Raw genomic sequence first — 21,611 nt, 5'->3', positions numbered from 1 at the left:
TCAATATTTTACCTCCATCATAAGACTTTCATGTACATTAATCAGGATTCATGTTGTGCAGAAGGTTGGAAATGTGAGCAGCATATAACTCATACGAATTCCAAGCGTAACCTTCCAAATATTCCAGTAACCTGGGAAAAAATAGCTCTGTAGTCCTGATTTGATGCCTGAAGGAATAGATGTTCATAGCACATTTGTAAACATAATTTGGACCAAAAGGTTTATGCTTAGTTCCTAAGTTAGATGCCTACATACATATGAGTTTTAGGCCTTGGTCTGTTTACTGAAAATGATTTGGCTAATAATGTTAAATGTTACAATGTGTTAATTATAAAGATACACAGCGTGGCCATATGAAGACACAGAATAATAAGCAAATCTGTTAAAATAGGAGACAGCTACAGACCAGCATTCACTGTACTGCTCTGGAATTCTCTAAGCTGCAGAGTTACAGTATTAGCTCTTTAAGGCCTGAAATTTGGAGTTATTAGACTGTATTACCTGTAAAGCTTCAAACAATGAACATTGTTTAGGCTTCAAGCTCTGTCACCTGTAATCCTCATGACTACAAAAATGGATATAGCACACTGAATCGTTTCTGGCCTATGTGCTTCTACACAGAGGTAGAAAAACATAGTCTAAAATACTTAGATACTGAATGGCTAAAGGTGCCCTTGGTTTTGTTTTGTTTCCTTTTCCCCACAGAATATGGCTACAGCACTGTTGCTGTTTTACTTATTACTATTGGATCTATGTTTGGTACAACTCTCATTTTATTTAACTCCTGTCAAGAAATCTATACACTCATTTTACAACTGTTTGTGGGTTTGGCTGTTGGGACCCTCTCTGGAGATGCACTGCTACATCTTATTCCGCAGGTAGGTAATGTGCCCATTTGTGTTTTTAAAATGTTCACACATGCACACACACAGAGTCTCATTTAAGTCTGGCTAATGCTCAGCTGTTTAAAAAAAATAAAGCTTTCCATGAAATCTTGGAACTAGGTATTCAGCATTCTAATTATGTTTGCGCTTTGTATGTATTTCAGAGTTTCCAAGTACTAAGAAGCAGAAATCAATGAATGATGAATTCTGAGAAAATAAGGCCCTTATTTTCATAAAAACTTTTCAGAAAGCCCCAAAGTCCTGTGAAAAACAGGCTCACTAGATGTGTGTGAGATTCTTTTAAGAGGCAGATTATGTAACACATTTTAGAAGAAATTGGCCAGAGTTTCTATGAGGCCTCCACAATCTCCAGTATAAAAAGGCTCCGAAGTGATCTCTGATACGACAAAGCTGTTACAGGAGTTCAGCTGGTCACTTAAAGAGAGCTTCCTACCTTCTCTTGAGGTTCTAGTCAAAATGCTCTTCGTACTGAACACAAAAGGGTCTATTTGAAATGCGTGTTCCTGTTTCAGGGAAGTCAAATTTTTCATAAATGTTCTACATCTTTAAAGTGCTAAATGCCACAAAAAACAATCATCATCTCTGGAAGGAGAACTGTGAGAGTGGTTTAAGGAAGGCAGTTCTCTGGGAATGTCACACAAGTACATTCTTTTAAGAAACACCCAGTGAGTTGAAAGTTCTCCCTCCCCTACTTTCAGATGAAGAGCAAAGAAGGGCTACCATGTTCTGCCTCCAATGAAAAACTGGGAAGATGCTCACCAGCGGAGAGCTTTATGAATTGTTTTCCATATTAATTGTACATTTGTCAATTACCCAAGTAACTTTTTAAACTGTAAGGATCAATATATTCCGAACAAAATATACACAAGGGAAAATGTAGAACGGACAAATGCATAAAACTATCTTTAAAATAATACTGCTTTCAAAACTGAGGGATGATGAAGTGTAACAGAAGTCTCTAATAATTAATTTCATCCATCTATTATCTGACTAATTAGCCCAAAATACAATTTAAATTTGAAAGAGATAGGAAAAGAAAAATTTGAGAATAAATTCAATTTACATACTATGGATTACACTATCAAAATATTGTCATTTTTAATATTTTACTTTTTTTTAGACTCTCGGTTTACATAAACATGAAGCACAAGAGGTAGAACATTTCTATGAAGGGAAAGAATATATTTGGAAGCTTTTGGGAATAGTTGGAGGAATTCATGGATTTTTTCTGATAGAAAAGTGTTTCTTTCTTTTGGTAACACCACGTGACGAGGTAAAGCTTTGGACATTTTATCCTTTAAAAAATCTCTTTTATTTTGAGATTTTACATTGCACAAAATATTTAAATGACTGTGGAAAAATAATTATCATTTTTATGAGTGAAATGATGCATGAAAAGTTGCTTTCCAAAGCAACAGTTGCTCCTTGACCAAGAGTTTCTATTTTGCTTTGCTCCACAGATTTTGTATGCTCCATAAATGTGCTCCATATATTTATAACTTATAAAAAGAAACAATTAAATTAGTGTTCCGTAAGCAGACTTTCATGACTAGCAGCGGAGCAGATAAAAGAGTATGTATCCATATGAAATGGTAATGACAGGTGTTTACTCTAGTCTCCCCCTAAAGAGCAGAAAGACATAGTTGTAAGTTAACTATAGAAGGTATTTTAAAGAATATCTTAAAATTTCCAATTTATTTTTCATTCCTATCTCAGTGGATTTAAAAATCTGGTACAACTGTTGTGCTCAGTAGAATCCAATCTTATATTAATAACATCTTCTTGCTCACAGTCATGTTTTTAGTAATTCTGTTATTTCATCTCAGTGTGGCTGGTGCCTGAAAATGTGATTATATACATGGATATAATGTAGCACAAGGTGTGGTGGCTCATTAAGCTTCTCAGCATGGGAGGCTATCTTAATGTCACTTAAGAAGGCTAAGCCTTTGCTTGTGGTGTTTTACAGAGAGTGTTTAATGACTGGCCTGATTTAGATATTTAGCTCTCACTCCCTATTTCTACTACCTTTGAGTCAGCCATAAGAATATTATATAAAATTGATAGAATCAGAATATTTTGATGATGGTGATATTTTGTTAGTTTCATAGTAAGTAAGTAGTTCCTCATGTTGATTACTTTGGAGAGAAGGGCTTTATCATTGTCGCACAAATATTACAAACATATTCTGCTGGGGATTAGATGAATTCCAAAAATTATATATTTTTTCATTTCAGCTTCTCATTTCAGTCTTCAGTTTTAAAAGAAAATAATTTTCCATGAAACATTATGGTTGTCACTGATATATCTGATTCACTTTTTAACTTTTTTAATCAAGTAAGCTTTAGGAAATGTTGATGCCAACCAGCAATCTCTTTCATCAGTTCTTGTTTTCAAGACAATAATTCTTATAAGTGCTAAACTTTCACAAAAGGCTGAGAAAGATTGCACCTGTGCTCACTTGGCTTCAGAACTAATCTGCAAAGCATCTTCATTCAGCAGGGCCTTTCTTTAGTTAATGGGCACTGGAGACATTCCCATGATCTTCCAGTGGAATCTGAAATAAATGAACATTCAGGCAGAGGCAAATCTACTTCAGCCATACAGTTGGTAGGTTACCAATATGAAATATTTTACTGATTTATTTTCCTTCTTTCTCTGTTCCTCAAAAAACAAATCCAATTAATATAATAAATCAATGTTATTTTTCATTCTTTATTAATTTGTCCTTTATTACAAGACATGATTTTCAGGAATCTGTAGAGAGATTACAAGCACAAATCTTTACAGTAATCTTTCTTAAGTGTATATCAGATTGATATGATGATACATTTTCCTGTACTTATGAGAAAACTCTTGAAGATATTCCATCGTTCTTTTAAAAAATATGTCACATGTAAGAGCAGACTCCCCATTGGAAAGACTTCAGAATAGTCTGCAGCAAGAGCTATGTGTATACTTAGTAGACAGATGGAGTTTTGGACTGTTCTTGGGCTTTCTTCTATGAATTTGAAGAGTAACATAAGCAAGGTGAATATCTGGGAGTAGTGCTTCCCTATGAAGAACCGTACAATTTCCTACTGGTCTGTGGAGAGTATAGACACAGATACATCTTTGTGAATTAAATTGACTCATACCTTTCAATCTACTTTCTGTTTTTCCAAGTAATCTCTCCAGTTTATATATAATACATAGACACCTAGTTTACTGTTTATTTAAATCAGAGCTCTCTACCATTTCCAGAATGTGAACTATGTTGTAATAAAGTGGTTGTGATCGATAAGGGTCTCATGAGAGAGTCCAGCATAGGGCTACGAAGATGATCAGAGGGCTGGAGCATCTGCCCTGTGAGGAACGGCTGCGAGAGCTGGGCCTCTTCAGCCTGGGGAAGGGAAGATTGAGGGGGGATCTTATCAATGTGTACAAGTACCTGAAGGGAGGGTGTCAAGGGGATGGGGACAAACTCTTTTCAGTTGTCCCATGGGACAGGACAAGAGGCAATGGGCAGAAATTGAAGCACAGGAAGTTCCGCCTGAGCGTGAGGGGGAATTTCTTCACTGTGAGAGTGACGGAGCACTGGAACAAGTTGGCCAGAGAGGTGGTGGAGTCTCCTTCTCTGGAGATCTTCAAGGCCTGCCTGGATGCAACCCTGTCTAACATGGTATAGGTGACCGTGCTGAGCAGGGGGGTTGGACTAGATGATCTCCAGAGGTCCCTTCCAACCTTACTGATTCTATGAGTCTATGATTCTATGAGCCGCTGCTCATCTGCCTAACATAGTTGGGAAACTATCAAGTGAATGTGGAATAAACAGACTAATAAAGAATGTTTACTAGTTCGTGAGCCATGTCATAGCTTCCTGTTTATGATAATGAACAATCTAGTCATTCCTTTCAGTTGCAAGACCATCCTAATGTTATGTATAGATGATAAGAACTAGTCTGCCTTAGCTGGTTTATATAAGAGCAGCCAATTTTTCAGAATCATGTGAGTAATAGTAAGACAAACACTGGTTGACTAAGAAAAGCTTATAAATCCTTCAGGTCAGTGATTAGTGTTTGAGTTTTGACTCAGAGTTCAAAGAAGTGGCATGTGAATAAATAGTATAAGAGAAGTGGAACAATTACTGGAATTCAAATGACTGGCTGCAATCATGGGAATTAAAGACTTTTTTTCCCATTAAAATGTAGAATTTAAAAAACAAATCATTACCCTTCCCTCCTCATGCCTCTACAGCACATATCCCTCATCACAGCCAAGCTAATACCAGCCAAGAAACATATCCCGTTTTACAGTCAATACACATTGCTGCCATAGATTTTTTGGAGTGGTGGCTGCTGACCCAAAGCAAGCACGCTCCCCTGCTATTGTTGACTCTTCACAGGCTGCCATAACAGCTGTAGTATGTTTGCTGGCCAGTGAAACAAAAGACAGAGATTAGAAATTCAGCTTTTCTAGTCTCAAAACAAACAAAAAGGTTTTTTGCCATATCTCCTTCTTGCACAAATCTCTAATAATTTCTCTCCCCATCTAGGCAAAAAGAAAAGGCCTATGAAGCTATAGAGAGGAGATTCTTCATATTCTCCCTTCTCTCCCCACAGTTGCAGTTTTTAATTGTTAAACATTAGAGTTGATGCATCAAATTGACTCAGGGGATGAGGGAAAACCTATTGTCTCTTTCTTCACTTGGAATAAGAGTAATTTCACTAATCACAGTGGAGTGTACTCATGTGCTACTATACCTGGCCAGTGGTGCCTGGTGCTGAGACAAAACCCTAACCAAAGGCCAGGAGACAGGGCACTGGAGACTGCACAACCCTAGAGGAAAAATATCCTTTTGTAAAACTTTTTTTTCCCTATTTTTTGAAAGGTTGTTACAAGAACTGTCTTTGACAGAACAGTTTTCATTCTGACTGTAAATTAAACAAATCCTGTTTAAAATGGCTTATTAATTGCATCTGCTACATTTTCTTTTGTTAAATAGCCTTATTAGAATTTTCTATGGCAGCAGCTATGGGAAGGAGAGAAGAGAAGGAAGACTTAGACAAACTGCTTGCAGCTATTCTGAAACCTACCTGGGGTCATCTGATTTAGTTTTATGTTTTCACTTAAAGGAGACTTTACTCTCTACCCATTTGTCCTTGAAAATCCAATAGACTATCCAGTAGGAAACTAAAATCATTCTGTCATGACAAAATTGAGAGAGAGAATCTGAGTTATCATGTCCCTTTTAATCCTGCATTTGGCTCTGATTTTTGTGTATTCAAGCAGAAACATGATTTTCCTGATTTTCCTGGGGTATGACAACACCTATGAATGTCTTTCTTCCTACCTTAATTATACTGTAACCTCTTCTGGGCAAGAGAGGTTTCCCTTTTTTACATGTTTCTGCTGTACCAATCACACTGACAGTGCTCAATAAATTATCCTAATCATATGTTTGCAGACAGACACAACTAACTATATTTTAAAAAGCATGAACTTTTTTGATGTTTTCTTCTATTATAGCAGCAGCTGGAAGAGCCCCTTAACACTGATCCATTATCTTTCCTTTTAATTAGAGAAGCCCAGAAGATTCTGAATCTGCTGAAGTTCCTCCAGACAATAAGACGATCAACAAAAAGAGTTAGTATCAATTAAAAAACTAAACAAGCAATAGGAAAAGCCTTAAGACCTAAGATGGAATTGAAAGTGTAAAGCTAGCTTAGCTCTGTGTTTGCTATGTGCTACATCACCACATCTGATGCTTGGCTACATAATTAAATCTCTGCTTAAAGACCTTTTGAGCTGCCAACTTTGTATTTGTGAAGTTTATTAATCTTATGCTGTCCATGCTTCAGTGTTTGTTTACTCACTGTTGCAAACTATTTTTCTACAGCTTTTGCTTAAAGAGAAATGTCCAAAATTTAATACAAAACAGATTTTTATAGTTGTAAACTTAGCTAGGACCTTTATTTCTGGTAGTGAAATAATTGGGGTTTTTTTCTTTTTTTTTGGCTCACATACTAATATAATTCTGCTTCTTTCTTCTCTTACGTGGTAAAGAAATAGCTTCTTAAAACTCGTAATGATTTATTACTTGTATGGAATTCTGGGCTCTTGATGGCACTCAGTTTTAGGATAAACTATTTTCTTCAGAGAGCTTTGAAATAATTCTTATGTACTCTGTTTTGCTGCTGCTTACTTCAGGAAATGGGAAAAGAGCATAAACCAAATTATTTGATAGTACCTAAATGATCTCATTGAAGAGTTATTCAACTGATGGAATAGCATTTTAATTGGAATCAATTTATATACTATAATCTGCTCCCCTTTATTTTATGATCTCAGATCTCAAGTCATGAGCTCGTTATTTAACAATTTCATTATCTTCCTACAGCTTTTTAATGTTCTTCTCTGTTCTTATGGATTTCATTTCCATTTTGAGGCATGAACTTTGCTTTCTGAAAACCGGATTTCCATTTCTTGAGTCTCACCTTTCCATCAGTACATAATCTTGTGCCAGTTTCAGTGTGAGTCTCCTTCATCCCTGAATGTTTCCATTCCATTCAGTCATCACTACCTACTAAGCATAAACATGTTTCTAATGATCTCAAAGTTAGTTGTTCCAAATAGAGTATAACTAAATTTGGGATAGTTTCTTAGTAATATTCTTTGGTTACTTTTTTTTGGTAATAGCTCAGTTCTATATATTAGAAAGCTCTGAGTGAAATTATTATAGGGAGGGTATTTTTGTTTTGTTTTGTTTTTTGAGAATACATATTTTCAAAGTTTTTATATTATTACAGTTTTTACTAAGAACTAAACACATTAACCTTAGGTACCTTGATACTGAGCTGAACTTTTAGGTGATTGTTCCTAAAATGGAATGGATCTGCAACCCTAGAATGGAAGCCTGACATCCTTGGAAATGCCAGGCTTCTCTATAAATGCATGTTGAGTAGGACTGGAAAACCAGTCAGTCACTTTAGCTAGTGAGAAGCTCTGAAAGCAAGAAGCTACTGGAAGAGCTGGCCCTTTATTCCTGGTATATCCACATTTGCTTTTCTATCAGTATCTCAAAAGATCAAAGAGTAGCATTTACATTTGGTATTCTCAGTGACACATGTTAACTGGAAATATTTTTGCTCTATGAGTAGCGAAAACATTAGGGAAAAAAGGATTTATCTATGGGTAAATGTTTGCTTAAACCCTGTTATTCAGAGCTTAAAAATCATAATCTGTGGTGGGAAACCTGCTCCCATTAGCTTTATTAAAATTATGGAATGGAATGTGTTATGAGTTCCAGTCCCCTATTTAAGCAGAGAATCCACTAAAATGATCAAAATGAATGTGGGACTGTTTCAGAAGAAAAGGCTTTGTAGAAATATATGAGGCAGTAAGTTAATAGTTATGGTTGCAGCAATATGATGCAGTTACTAGTAATGAAGATTTACTTGAAAATAAATGAAGAAAAGCATTCAAATTTGTTTCTGAATGCATCTTCTTAACTTTCAGTCAAGTAAGTTCACAAAGTTTAGATTTGCAAATGCTCCATAACGTTGACCTGACCCCTGTGTTACATTATAGACAACGTGCTGGAATGAATTTCAGTAATTATGTTATGTCTTTTTCAACAATCAGATACTTGAATATAGCACACTAATAATTTCTCAGGGCAGGCCATGATTTCATCTTCGCCAGTGCTTATTACAAATCACAAACTTAATATAGTGGAGCAATCTATCATTTCTGCGTAACTCGAGCCCTGCACTATTGATTATAAACTGCCCATAGTGTTTAGAAAGAGCTGGGCAAACTGGGGACATCCACGTCTGACGCTGTAAGCTGGCAGGGAAATCTAACAAGCCTGCCAATATTTCTGAACCCGCAGAGCTCCCAGGCAACTGGGGAGGATTTTCTGAATACGGTTGTTAGGCTTTTATGTACTGTGCTTTTTTTTTTTTTTTTTTTTTTTTTTTTTAATAGTCTGAAAGCTTCAGTTCTAGCCAGTTTATGTAAGAAAAACATCTCCCCCATCACTATAAAATAGTCTTCTCTGGAAAAATGTTACTAAAGTAAAACCTTGTAATAACAGTACTCAGACAGTTCTACGCAGCTCCACATCAGCTCCTTGGACTGTCATGTTATATCTATGTGGGGTCAGCAAGATCAGGATGCTTGGGGCCCAGATCTTGACCCTGCTTCTTCAGGCATAAAACCAATCTTTTTCAGTGTGTTCTCTCCATGCTAGATAGAGAGGAACAGGATGAGTTTCCTGGGTGGCATGTAGTAGATTATGCTTGTATGATAATGAGCGTGGATAAAGTAGATGGACCGAAGTACAGGATAGGGCAATCTGTTATGTTGCCAAGCCTAGATATTCAGCCTGAATATTGAGCTGATTCACTGCAGCTTGAAGAGATAAAATCCTTCCCCATGAATCCACCTAGCATGTTCCCCACTGTTTGGGATACAGGCTACACAGACTGTTCCTAAGTCCTGAACTTGGTTCCAGTACCAATATCACCAGTATTACCTTTCCTCTCACATCAGATGCCTTCTCATGAACATCCACTGTGCTATTCCACACTAAAGTAAGGGCACAGAACAGTATGAGAAAGAAAACAGCTATTTGCATCCATGAGTGATACTACGCATGGAAGTACTATGGGCATAATGGCCATTAATTGATTGGAATAAAAGTTGGAAGTGAGTATGCTGCAACACTGTACATATATATATTACAATACAATACAATACCATTACAATAATACAATTCCATAAAGAGCAGACCCTAAAAAAATTGCTCAGTATTAAAATGCCTTACAGTATTCAGATGATCAACTGCATGAAACTAAATATTCCTCTTCATTAGAACTATGCAATTCTGTGAGCGATGGTGGAAAAATTCCCCCCTTTTAAGGAAAGAAAAATCTGAGACACAGGAAAACTTGTGTGAATTTCAGCAGCCGAAGAGGGATTAATAGGAAACCCTTAAGGCATATCATGAGACTGGACTCAAACCAAACTCTAGCTTTTTGTTTAAATAGTTGACCTAGTAAAAAAGGCCCAAAGGAAGCTACTTCCTGGTATTTGCATCTCTGAATTATTCTGCAACCTGTCTTTTGCTGTCAAGTGTATTGAAAGCAGTGTAATAAGGACAAAACAGTCAGACTCTACTCTCCTCTGATTATTGTGACTTTTCATGGTATTATCTTTAAATTTACTGAAAAAACAAGTCATTTATAAAAGCAAAAATTACAATAACTGTTCCTATTATAACCCTTGAGCTTTTTTTTCTTTGTTTGCTTCATAGGTAAGAAAATGAGCTTGTTAGCAATAATGGTTCTGGTGGGTGATGGTCTTCACAATTTTGCTGATGGCTTGGTAATAGGAGCAGCGTTTTCATCCTCAACAGAAACAGGTGTGACAACGACTGTTGCTATTTTATGCCATGAAATTCCTCATGAAATGGGTAAGAAATATATATGTGTATTTTTCCTGATTGGCTTTGTAATTCCAAATTTCACAAAGAATTCTTTCCTTTATGACCTTAATAGGACTTTTTTGCACTGTAGCATCACCAACTATAGTATAATGCATGAGGATCGAGCATATGAAGAGGGCAGGAAATTCTCTTTCCTCTTCACAAAAAAAAAGGGGGGGGGAATTCCTGCCCTAATTATTGGTTGCCATCCCATCTTACCTTCTTCAGCTGTAAATGCTGTTAGGTCACAGTGGCCTCTTATTCTGATGTGTACAGACACAAAAAAATAGGTGAGCTTAGGGCAAGAGCTATGTGTGCCGAATGGGCTTACCTGACACAATGGGTTATCCAAGAGTTTTAATGTGCAACAGAACCATTTAACAACACGTTCTTTATAGTGCCCTCATTCCTGCTACTAATCACAAACAACAAGATAATAAAAGAAGATATATTAGTCGTGGTACTAGCAGGCAGGACAGTGAGAGAGCTCTATTGAACATTTTTCCTCCATTATCTCCGTGTTACAAATCTTCTAGTATGGCTGCAGTTGCCCCTGATATTGTACTGATGAACATACATATGCTGGCAAGTCTGAAATGAGAAATATGGATTCCAGTTTCCTTTATTAAATGACTGGTTTAATTTATGTGCTACCTGTATAGATAACTTCCCCAAACAAAAAGGTGGGATGGGGCATTCTTACAAAATCGGCAGAATTCATATTTGTGTGGAAAAGAAATTACTAAAATGCTGAACAGATAACTCCAAAGACAGACCTACTTAATTCTGGTGCAGTGGTGCCCCTGTGTCTAAGTGGCGTAGGAAGCAAATCAATAATTTCCATTGTCATAGAGAAGAATTTTAAAAATCTTTTGCTCCGGGCCTGTCAGGAAATGGTTTATTTTAGAAGAAATATCTTCCGTGTTAGGACTCTGATCTGTTATTTATCATAGTTAATTATGTCTGAAATCACTGGCATTAAACTTTCAAACTGGAATCAGATCAGCATAGGTTTCTCTGCCTTGTGGCACCTGTAAAACACTCAAAAGAGTGTGATGAGAATATACTCACATGATCTTAGCTGGCAAGTTCCCAATTAAGAAAGATTTAGAAACTCTGGGAAAGCATGTGATTTCACTTTTGCATGTGTCCAAGTTGGAAATGTCACAGAACATCGAGAACTAACAGAAAGCCATTCCTGTATACTGTATGCTATCTTTAGGAACAGCTAAACAAATACAAATGGATATGTATTTTTTTTTTGCACACAACATGCATTTATAGCAAATTCTACAGAAATCTAAAGGCAGCCCTCCAACATTCAGTATCTTCTTTGTGCATATCTTTCCTTCATGTTTTATTACCAAGGAATTTTTAAAATATGTTTATCAGATAAATAATAAATTTTCTGTCTTTTTCCTCTCTCCAGGAGATTTTGCTGTGCTGCTAAGTACAGGACTTCCCACGAAGACTGCAGTTTTGATGAATTTTATAAGTGCACTAACAGCCTTCTTAGGGCTTTATATTGGCCTTTCTGTATCAGCTGACCCATGCATTCAAAACTGGATTTTTACTGTTACAGCTGGAATGTTCTTGTACTTATCTTTAGCAGAAATGGTGAGAACATCAGTCTGTTGTTATATTTTCCTCATTTTCCTTTTAACTTAGCAACATCACGGATGAGTGTGTGTACGGCAAGATAAACTTGGAGGGAAAAAGAGTTTATAGGTTTCTTGGGATGGGCCTGTTTTCTTCTCTGCGTCTGTTCAGTGCAGCACGAACAATGGAAATCTGCTTTTCTTTGCTGTCACTGCCATAATAGGTATAATTAGTAATAAAAAGTGAAATAAAGGCTATAAAGAGACTAATATATGAGAAAGGCATAAAGAACTAGTTACTGCTTGTAAAAGAGGAAAGGTAAACAATATATTTTTAGGCCTGGAAGAGTTACTTAGGCTAAGATAAGGAAAACTTTGAATGTGCAGGTTTTTTAAAACTTAAGGGACTTGATTATCTTTTTCCTTTGTGTTCTATATTCCTTATATATATTTCACCCATTGTTTCAGTAAGAATTAGCAGTTTCTGAACTAAATAGAAAATGCTTATCTTGTGCTCTTTCTAGCCAGTCTTTCTATCTCAGAGAAGTTTGGATGAGTTTACAAGCAATTCAAAACCCACCAGATCTTTTCAACTTTCTCACATTTGCCTGTCATTTTTCATACTCCTAAATCAGTAGCAATGATCTAATTTTAGAAAAACAAAATGTAAAGATATAAATTAGAGAAAGGTCTAAGGACTGTGGAAGAAAGTGACTGAATCATAATTCATGCAGATCCTTCAGACCACATCATTTATTGAAGAAATAGCTAAATGTTGCACTCTTACCAATGCAAAAGTTAATTACCTTGCCAGCTTATTAGAGTTTTAATTGTCACATGGCTCTTTAACTTTATAACATGTACCAATGTTAAGCTGCTTGCAACCTTCTGAACAAAAGCAAAATATTTTGAATCATTAGATCCAAAGGGAAAAAAAAGGAGGTCTGTCTCTTCATAAATTATTACTATGTTTTTTCCAAGTGTGATTGTCTCTGTTTTTTCACTGCCACCCCCCACCTTGTGCCTCTAGTTTCATTTAGCAAGTTCAAGCAAACTGATATGCCATGTTAGTATTATAACCTATTAAAAAATCTACTTGTAGCCATGGACCTTAGACCTTGGGTTTATTTTAATCTGTATTTACTACTGTGACAACAGTAAAGTGAACACACAGTGCTCTTGAGAGCCTGTGAGAAACTGCCTAAGGATTTTAGATGTGTTAGATCTTGTCCTGATCTTGTCCTGATGCAGAGAAATGTGCAAGTGAGGCTGAGTACCTACTCAATATGTATGGATTTATTGAGCTGGCTCAGAAGGATTTAGGCCTATCTTTTGCTTCCATATGGGATCAGGATCCATCAGGGATTCACAAGCTCCCAGAACAACATCATGCTTCTTCCTAGTTGTTCAAAAAAATGTGCCATATGTAAAATCCAAGAGAAGACACAATGGTAGGCAGACACACATATGTTTCTCCTTGTCCTCAGCACCTCACCATGACCTTGCTCTTGACATGAGAAGGAGAAAGAAGAGGGGAGAAAGAGGGAAGAATATTTTCTCTCTCACCTCCTTCTTCGTCACAATGGGAATTGCAATGACACTTCCTCTGCATTTTGTCGAAAGAACTGCTCTTGTGTTGCTCACCTATGTTTGTCAGAAATGCAAGCATTGAATATCACAGGCATACATTATTTCGGAAGTATTCCTCTAGCACTGTAGGAATCTATAGATCTTAAAAGTTTCATACACTTATTTAGTATATCTAAAATAAAATCAGCTATGTTTTGTATATCTTTCAACTTTCTGCACAGAAATGATTTCTATGCTCTGTATTTTCATCTACGAATAGCAATCGTCAGCTTTCCTGGCAATGATCTACAAGAAGGTTGCACAGAACTACTTCTATGGTTAATTAAAGTTCTTCAGTTTCTAAAAATGGGACTCTAGCTCCATTAACAAGCAGGGTAGGCTATTCATTTTAAAGATCTAAGGAGAAGGTCAAAGGATAAAATGATTCCATTACCATTTTTCACCAATGAATTCATCAAATTTTTGTCTTCCCACTAATTAGGGAAGGTGGAAGGAGGATTTGCAAGAGGTATTGTCTTGCAAATGTATATGCACTTAGGTAATATTACAATATAAATTGTTAGATGGCTTCAAAAGATGCATGTGTGTAAGCACCTGTAAGATTGTGCGGAAGAACAGCTTTTCATGATCAGTATAGTGAGATTTTTTTTGTGCATGATCTCTGTTCAGAATGAGAAGAGTTTTATTAGCTATAAATATAATTATGATTTGGACTATTTACAAAGATCCTTTCTTTAATAATATACCTTGTCTTGAATATTATTTCCAATATGAGCACATTCATTAATTAATCTGAATCAAAACAGAAAAGCCAATATATGGAAAGGAACAGAGCAAATCACTCTAATGAGTTATTTCTTTGATAAAACATGTCATCTTTTTCAGTTCACAACAGGAATAATCTTACAAATCCTTGACTGACCTCTTAAATGATTGTCTATGTAGTAATCATTATGGATAAGTATTTATGAAATCACATGCACTATATTAAAACCTGAGGACAGGGACATCAGTTCTGGGTGATCGTACAAACGGTTTATATGGTTCCTGACCAAAAAGACTTACTGTCTAATTTAGCAAGAAAAAGAATAGTCTTCTAAGAAATATAAACTAACCAACCGCTCCCTGAGGCACATAACTGAATTTTTCTCTGACTGACCTCAGAAATACTTCTGATTTTGGAGAAAAAGCGGTATTTTTTTGTGTGGCTTATTGTGTTGTTGCAGCTCAGCAGCCATGCCATATACACACCAGACTAGCAGAACCCTTGTTTAGCCTGCACAGAATTAAGCATCCTCTGATGCTTAATTTTCTTTCTGCATAGTTATTGCTCTTTCTTTTTACCTTTTATGTGCTCATGAGCAGCAGTGAGTATTTATTAGCCCCTCAGTTAACAGTAACCTTTTGCTTCCAACAAACTTCGACTATTAGCAAGTGTTGTATCGCTATTGAATATACCGCTCTGTTCCCTTCCTTTGTGAAGTGCTGTGCCTCTACCACATGATTATGCTTATACTTCCCAAACAGGCAGTATTTCTGTGCTGTACCACACACATCTGTGTACGGACAGGATCACCGACAGTTCGGGATTCCTGGTTGATACTGTGTCAGCAATCAACTTTTATTTTCAGAGATAAGCAGGGATGCCACAACAGATAAAACTATCAAAATGACCTGTGTGCTTGATGCTATGTACATGTGGTAGGTGAATGGAGCAGAGATCTGCATCGGACATAGGAACGGTGCTGCCTGTTGAGAACTCCTTTTTTAAAACGTGCACTTTCTTAGCAATCAGTTGTGCATATGTACATATCATAAATATGTATTGATAATGGCTAAGAGAAAATACTAGTTTTTGCAATGGGAGTGGAAAAAGTTTCCTGTTGTACTACTTTAGTAAACATGTTTGTCTGTGCCCCGAGGAAGAGGATAAAATAGACTGCTTACAAGGGTTAATTAAAAAGATTGAATGTCTAGACTGGAATCCTAGATTCAGGCATAGGTCTTATATTTTTATATAAGTTTTTACTTACATACAAAACAAAAACCACATGCTCAGAATGTGTCATACTGTCAATTCTAATTTGGATTTACAACAGCACTTGGAGGTGTTTACATTTAATTTAAATTTAAATATTTCTGTTGATCTTTAAATATAAATTCAATCTAGCTACATAAGTTTCTAAGATGCAAATTTGTACCATAATTTAAACTACTGCTCAGTTGTTGCAAAGATGTAGGATTTGAGGGGTGCATGCTTTTCCCCCCCGCGATTTTAAACTACAGACAGATTTTTCACTCTAGAGTTTTCATGAGGGCCCGTATCAACTTTCAGAGAAAGGAGCAGACCCAGCGATCTATCTCTGACAGAAGGAAGGACAAGGATAGCAAATAAATGTAAACATATGCTATTAGCCTCCTTCCCCAGCACCACTGCACTGTCTCCCAGTGGCTAATGTTGTTACAGCTTGTGCGAGGAGGCTGGAAAGAGCAGAGGGAAGAAGTAGATTCATTCAAGTGCAGGCTGTGAGTGAAGCAGGAAGGCAACATGATGGGAGAGTGCCAGGGCAACTCACTACAGCTTTTAAATATTTTATCATGTTTTGAAGTTCACAGCAAATAGATTAAAAAAAAAAAAAAACTCAATACAAAGCCATGACTCTATATTTTCAAAATTGATGCGACTATACTAGCAGTCACTAGTATCTCCTCTGGTGTGTATAGTCCATCAAGCATAAAGACTAAGAGAGTCTAAGCCTGAAATACTATTTTCATAGGCTCTATTGAGACATCCATTTTGTTTAAAACATTGATAAAAAGATCATGTTAGGTGGAAGATCAACGTGTAAGTAGCTTATAATGTGGTTATAAACAGCTAATGTTCCTTTCTTGATTGAAAACTTATGGAGAAGAATATTGAAGATAATTTTTTCAAGTATATTTAAGAAATTCTGTTTTCTACTTATGTCCTTATTAAAGCTCAGGTAAATAAAAATGTTGCCAATTTTGTCAGTGAGAGAGGGATTGACCCTATATATAGTACAAAAAGAAAATAACTCAAACTAGTTTATTCCCACAAAAAGGAATCACTAATTTTACTAAATAAGCATTTCCTTACATTCAGCTGTATAAAATTAGTAAAAACTACCAAGAAATTAACAGATTTTGGAATCTCATTTACAATTCTTGTTGATGCTGGTAAAAGAGACAAAATGGGTAGAATTTGATTAATTTAAATATTTCACTGTCAAGATCTATGATGTTATAATATGCAGAATATGCTACAGATTAATAGCTGTATTCAGAAACCCAGGATTTTGAAAGCCTTTTTTTTTTTAAATTAAGTTTGTCTTGTTTTCCCATAAGACTTTTTTTCCCAGAGATGAATATATCTGGCTCTCATTCTGGTGTCTTATTCTTTTTTTAGCTTCCTGAAATGACTCATGTTCAGACACGGCGACCCTGGTTGATGTTTCTCCTACAGAACCTTGGATTACTATTAGGTTGGCTTTGCCTGTTACTTTTGGCTATATATGAACAGAAAATTAAAATATAAGTTTTCTGTTGGAAATCTTTTGAAGTACCACTTATGACAGTGGATAGCATTATTCACAATTTTGTTCTGTCTGCTATAGTGATATATAAATTAAGTTGTTGGGATTTTTATATCTGAAACATAGTAGATAACTGTTTCACTTTATTAACTTATTCAGATTTTATAATTTTTTTAAACATGAATATTTAGAATTAGGTTTTATTTGTTACTGAGTTTCCCGAATCCCATGCTCAAACTCACAGGAGCTTTTGATGAAGGGAGGGTGTCAAGGGGATGGGGACAAACTCTTTTCAGTTGTCCCATGCAAAAGGACGAAGGCAACGGGCAAAAACTGAAGCATAGGAAGTTCTGCCTGAACGTGAGGGGGAATTTCTTCACTGTGAGCATGACAGAGCACTGGAACAGGTTGCCCAGAGAGGTTGTGGAGTCTCCTTCTCTGGAGAAATTCAAAACCTGCCTGGATGCAACCCTGTCTAACATGCTCTAGGTGACCCTGCTGAGCGGGGAGGCTGGACTAGATGATCTCCAGAGGTCCCTTCCAGCCTTACCAATTCTGTGATTCTGTGGTTCTGTGATTAGTTTTTATTGAGACTGTTCTAGTTGAATGCTCTGAGTGATCTCTACAGTCTGATTGAAGAAAAGAATAAAATACTTTTATATGCAATAATTAAACTGGACTGGTCATATTTGAATAATTTGAAGCAGAAAGGTTTGTTGCCTCATCGTACAAAGAATAAATGTAAATGTAAATAAATATAAACTAAAACGTACAACAAAACTAAACTGTTAAATTGCATACTGCAAATTAAATTATAATATAATCTACACTCTATATTTTGCCAACAGAATGGTACTCATATCATGCTGGTCCACTGTAGCAGGGAAAAAATGGCAAGTACAGATTTTAAAGTTCGAATGTGTTACACAGCTTATAGTCTAGAAATATCAGAATATCTTTTTTGACTGTAACATTTTTTCTTATATATGTGACAGCATCTGTGACAATCCAGCTTTGTATTATAGTAACTGTCATACTTAATCAGCCACAAGTTTTCATTAAGCATTGGCCTACCTCTGACAGTTGCTTATAGTAAATGCTTATGAAAAATTATAAGAAATATATTCAAAGTAATTTTTCTCGAAGGCTCCTTCCAGCTTCCTCAAGTTAAAGTATTCCTTGAGCCGACACTGCTTTTGAACCATCATGTTTAATAAGCACCAATAAGTACTTAAAAATGCCTTCCAGTCAGCATTTAGCTTATTCATACAAATACCATATGCACTGTGGAAAGCACTGTTTCAATTGTCCAAAATGCACATAGCTGTGCTCCCTTATGGCCTCACTGTGACTCCTTCTACCTTGAATGACTTCTGTATAATTAGTCCTCTTGATTTCAGGAGAATTCTGCTTAAGTTAAAGAGGACTTATTTAATTTAATGTCACACAATCAAGCCTGAAACAAATATACCAGTCCTGTCCTGATTCTGAGGTGCTAAACAACTTCCAAAAGGTACTGAGCAACTCTCAGCTGTGCATTTTCTATTACTTAGACGCTACAATTTTTGGCATGAGAAATTGTTACCCATCCAATTTATGTGTGAGTTGAGATAGGTCCTTTCAATGTAGAAATATTTTTCTCTCTCTTTTGATGAACTGTTGAAACAGGGAGAGCAACACATATTCTTTATGCAGCCAAAAGTGTACTTTTCTTCATTGTCTAAACCAGTCCTGAAATAAGGCAACATTACCATACTATGGCTGTCTCACAGCGTTTCATGTGTTTATTTTAACAGCAACTGCTGAAGGTAAAATGACTTTCATATTACAGAGGAGAAGAGAGATTTCTCTACTAGAGTACTGTCAGTTCTCAAAAGCTCCACAGGCATCGTACTACCTTAGTATCACAATTTTAAAATAAAAAAAATATGAATTGTATTGATTACAGTAGTTCAGATTCACGTCCTTTTGGATCCCTAGTTTTCCACAGACTATCCTTGGAAAAAAACACTTAAAGAAAGATATTTTAAAAGTATATACCTGGGTTCGATGCCTGTTAGTTATGAGAATCTGTACCAAATATCCCAATAAGCGTCTAAATGTATGGCTAGGCATTTTCATACCTTCAAAAACCTTGTTCCTAAAATTTTATCCAAGGTCACACAGAAAGTCTTTATCTGATTAAGGAAATGAACTGAGTTGTTTCAAGCCCCAAAGTAAAATCCTAGCCTGTTTTATTTAGGTGCACAAATATTATGACTGCTTCTTTCTGTTGGTTTAACTTTGAAAGATGCCTGGTTAGCTGAGAAGCCATGGCTGATACTTCTCTCTTCTGAGTTTACATTTTCCAGGAGTTAGTGCTTTCTTTTAGTAAGGTAAGATTTTTAAAAAGTGGCTTTTTCATATTTCATTTGTTTGTATTGGCACTGAGTCACTTCATGACCTTCAGCTGTGACAGTCAATTCCAGCTATAGCAGGACACCACTGGACGTAAGCAAAATCTATTTTTGTATCAGAGGGTGCAAATGAATATTGGAAACATTTGTTATTTCAAAGAGCAGAGCTACTGTAGCTTGAATGCCTTTATATGCTTAATGTTCACTGCTAGAGAAAATAAGGTTACCAGTATGATCACACTTTGGCAATATTATTGTATTTTGATATATTTTTTACCATTATCAGTGTGCCTGACACAGAGCAAGTTATTTGTGATTGTTGTTTGGTGTTACACAGCGGCATGGGTTCACATCCTAGCACGATTTGTGAACATATTGTACATGCATCTGTTTAGAAATGCCATCTTTTGGCTGCATGTTTATGTCAGATTTCCTGATAACATTGAACAACCAAGTATATTTATCCAGTTTCCACCGTATGCACAAATCAGAATGCCAGTTAGTCCTTATTTCCATCATGGAGATTGTATGGTTTTGTGATATCTGTCATTAAGTGAGCAATTTGGTCACCATTTTGAGTCACTGCCAAGTCTGAATACCTGAAGTCTCATAAGCATCCAAAAGTTTGAATTCTTATGATACCTGTGAGAGAACTTATCTCACTACTTGAAGTTGGTGCCTCTCCTATAATTTTCATGACATTAGTATCTTTAAAAAGATACTGAAGATGGAGCTCTACCAGGAAGTAAAACAAGACTAAGCTGTATCTCAGGAGCAATGCTCCGTGCAGACTGCTGGAAACTATTCCTATAGGTCACTGAAATAGAAAACCAAATCACTTTAAAACCCAAGACCCATCTGCAGGACAGTGATGCACCACTAGAGGGGTGCCGGGGATGCTTTCAGATTCTGAGATTAGCTGCACTGAACTTGAGAGATCATCATTTGTCAAGTGTGAGAATTTATTAATCTAAGAGATCATAACAAAGCCAAAAGTATAGCAAAGCTAGGAATATAACAGAACTGAATATATATATATATATATATATACACACACACATATATATCAGAACTCTACAGTTCAGTTATGAGTGCATGGTACAACCATTCTCGCCCTTTACGGGCCACCCCTCTGGTAGAGTTTTCCCCAGTTTCTCCTCACCACGCTGTTGACATCAGGATGATCCACTGATAGATGGGTCCGCAGGCCAGCTGACTGTGGTCCAAGTCCACACCCAGGTATGCGACTTACTCCCTTTTGTAGTGAGTCAGAACAGTGCCAGCCCTCAGTTACACAACAGCAGCAGGGCTCTGGTCAGTGGCAGGGTGCACATCAGCAGGAGACCTGGTGCTCAGCCCCCAGGACTGCTGGGTGGGTAACACCGTGCCCATTAACAGGTCGTTCTGCACAAGCTGTCTATGATGAGGTCCTCAGTGTCATTTCTCCTTTGGACTGATCATTCATGGGGTTAGTGGAGGGTGCACCCCAGACTGCAGTGTGGTGGCTCTGGCTGTGGTGCACCCAGGGATCATCAAATCTTGGGGAGCACCCCAGAGTAAACCTCTCTTCCAGGGGCTGCGCTATCCAGAGTCCCATGCTTGCCTGTGCAGCACCTGTCACAGACTCATCTTCATGTCAGTGATCTCTGAAAAGCCTGAATATGGTTTTATGTTCTTAAAAGAGACAAAAAAGTGGTGCAAAAGTATTCTGATGCACTCACATTTTGTTTCAAATTCTGTAGAGTTTATACAAACAGATTTCAAGTGAGACTATTTAAAGTCAGATAGTTCTTTCTGTTCCTCTAAGCCTAACAGACAGAGAACAGAATATGCCAACACTTTCATTGAGTCAGATCCTGAGTAAGGGCTGCAGAACTTCATCACTTGCAGCCCTTAAATCATGACTGGATAACTTTCTAAGAGGTATGCAACTGCTCAAACAGATGTTATGTGCTTGATGGAGAGATTACTTGGTGGGATTTTACAGCCTGTCAGACTATTCTGACTAGATAATCATAAGGTTCCTTTGAAACTCTAAAATATATGAAACTACAGATACATGAATTTTACTGAAATAAGAGGGTTAATATTTCTCTCTTTCA

The 21,611-nt window shown here is 36.6% G+C and overlaps 1 protein-coding gene across 1 annotated transcript in view; it reads left to right on the top strand.

The window, feature by feature from the left end:
• The window catches only part of SLC39A12 (solute carrier family 39 member 12), a 33,320-nt gene extending 16,205 nt beyond the window's left edge, over window positions 1–17,115 (top strand). Inside the window, exons 6-12 of the mRNA XM_062567716.1 lie at window positions 706–878; window positions 2,026–2,178; window positions 3,402–3,512; window positions 6,464–6,527; window positions 10,201–10,359; window positions 11,801–11,988; window positions 16,987–17,115. Of these exons, the coding sequence (XP_062423700.1) occupies window positions 706–878; window positions 2,026–2,178; window positions 3,402–3,512; window positions 6,464–6,527; window positions 10,201–10,359; window positions 11,801–11,988; window positions 16,987–17,115 (977 nt within the window). The remainder of the gene's footprint in view (window positions 1–705; window positions 879–2,025; window positions 2,179–3,401; window positions 3,513–6,463; window positions 6,528–10,200; window positions 10,360–11,800; window positions 11,989–16,986) is intronic.
• Window positions 17,116–21,611: the final 4,496 nt, after the last annotated feature.

This window comes from Rhea pennata, chromosome 2, assembly GCF_028389875.1.
Source record: "Rhea pennata isolate bPtePen1 chromosome 2, bPtePen1.pri, whole genome shotgun sequence".
Lineage (NCBI taxonomy): Eukaryota > Metazoa > Chordata > Aves > Rheiformes > Rheidae > Rhea > Rhea pennata.
The sequence above is the reverse complement of the archived record's forward strand: the minus strand, read 5'-3'. Positions and strand labels throughout refer to the sequence as shown.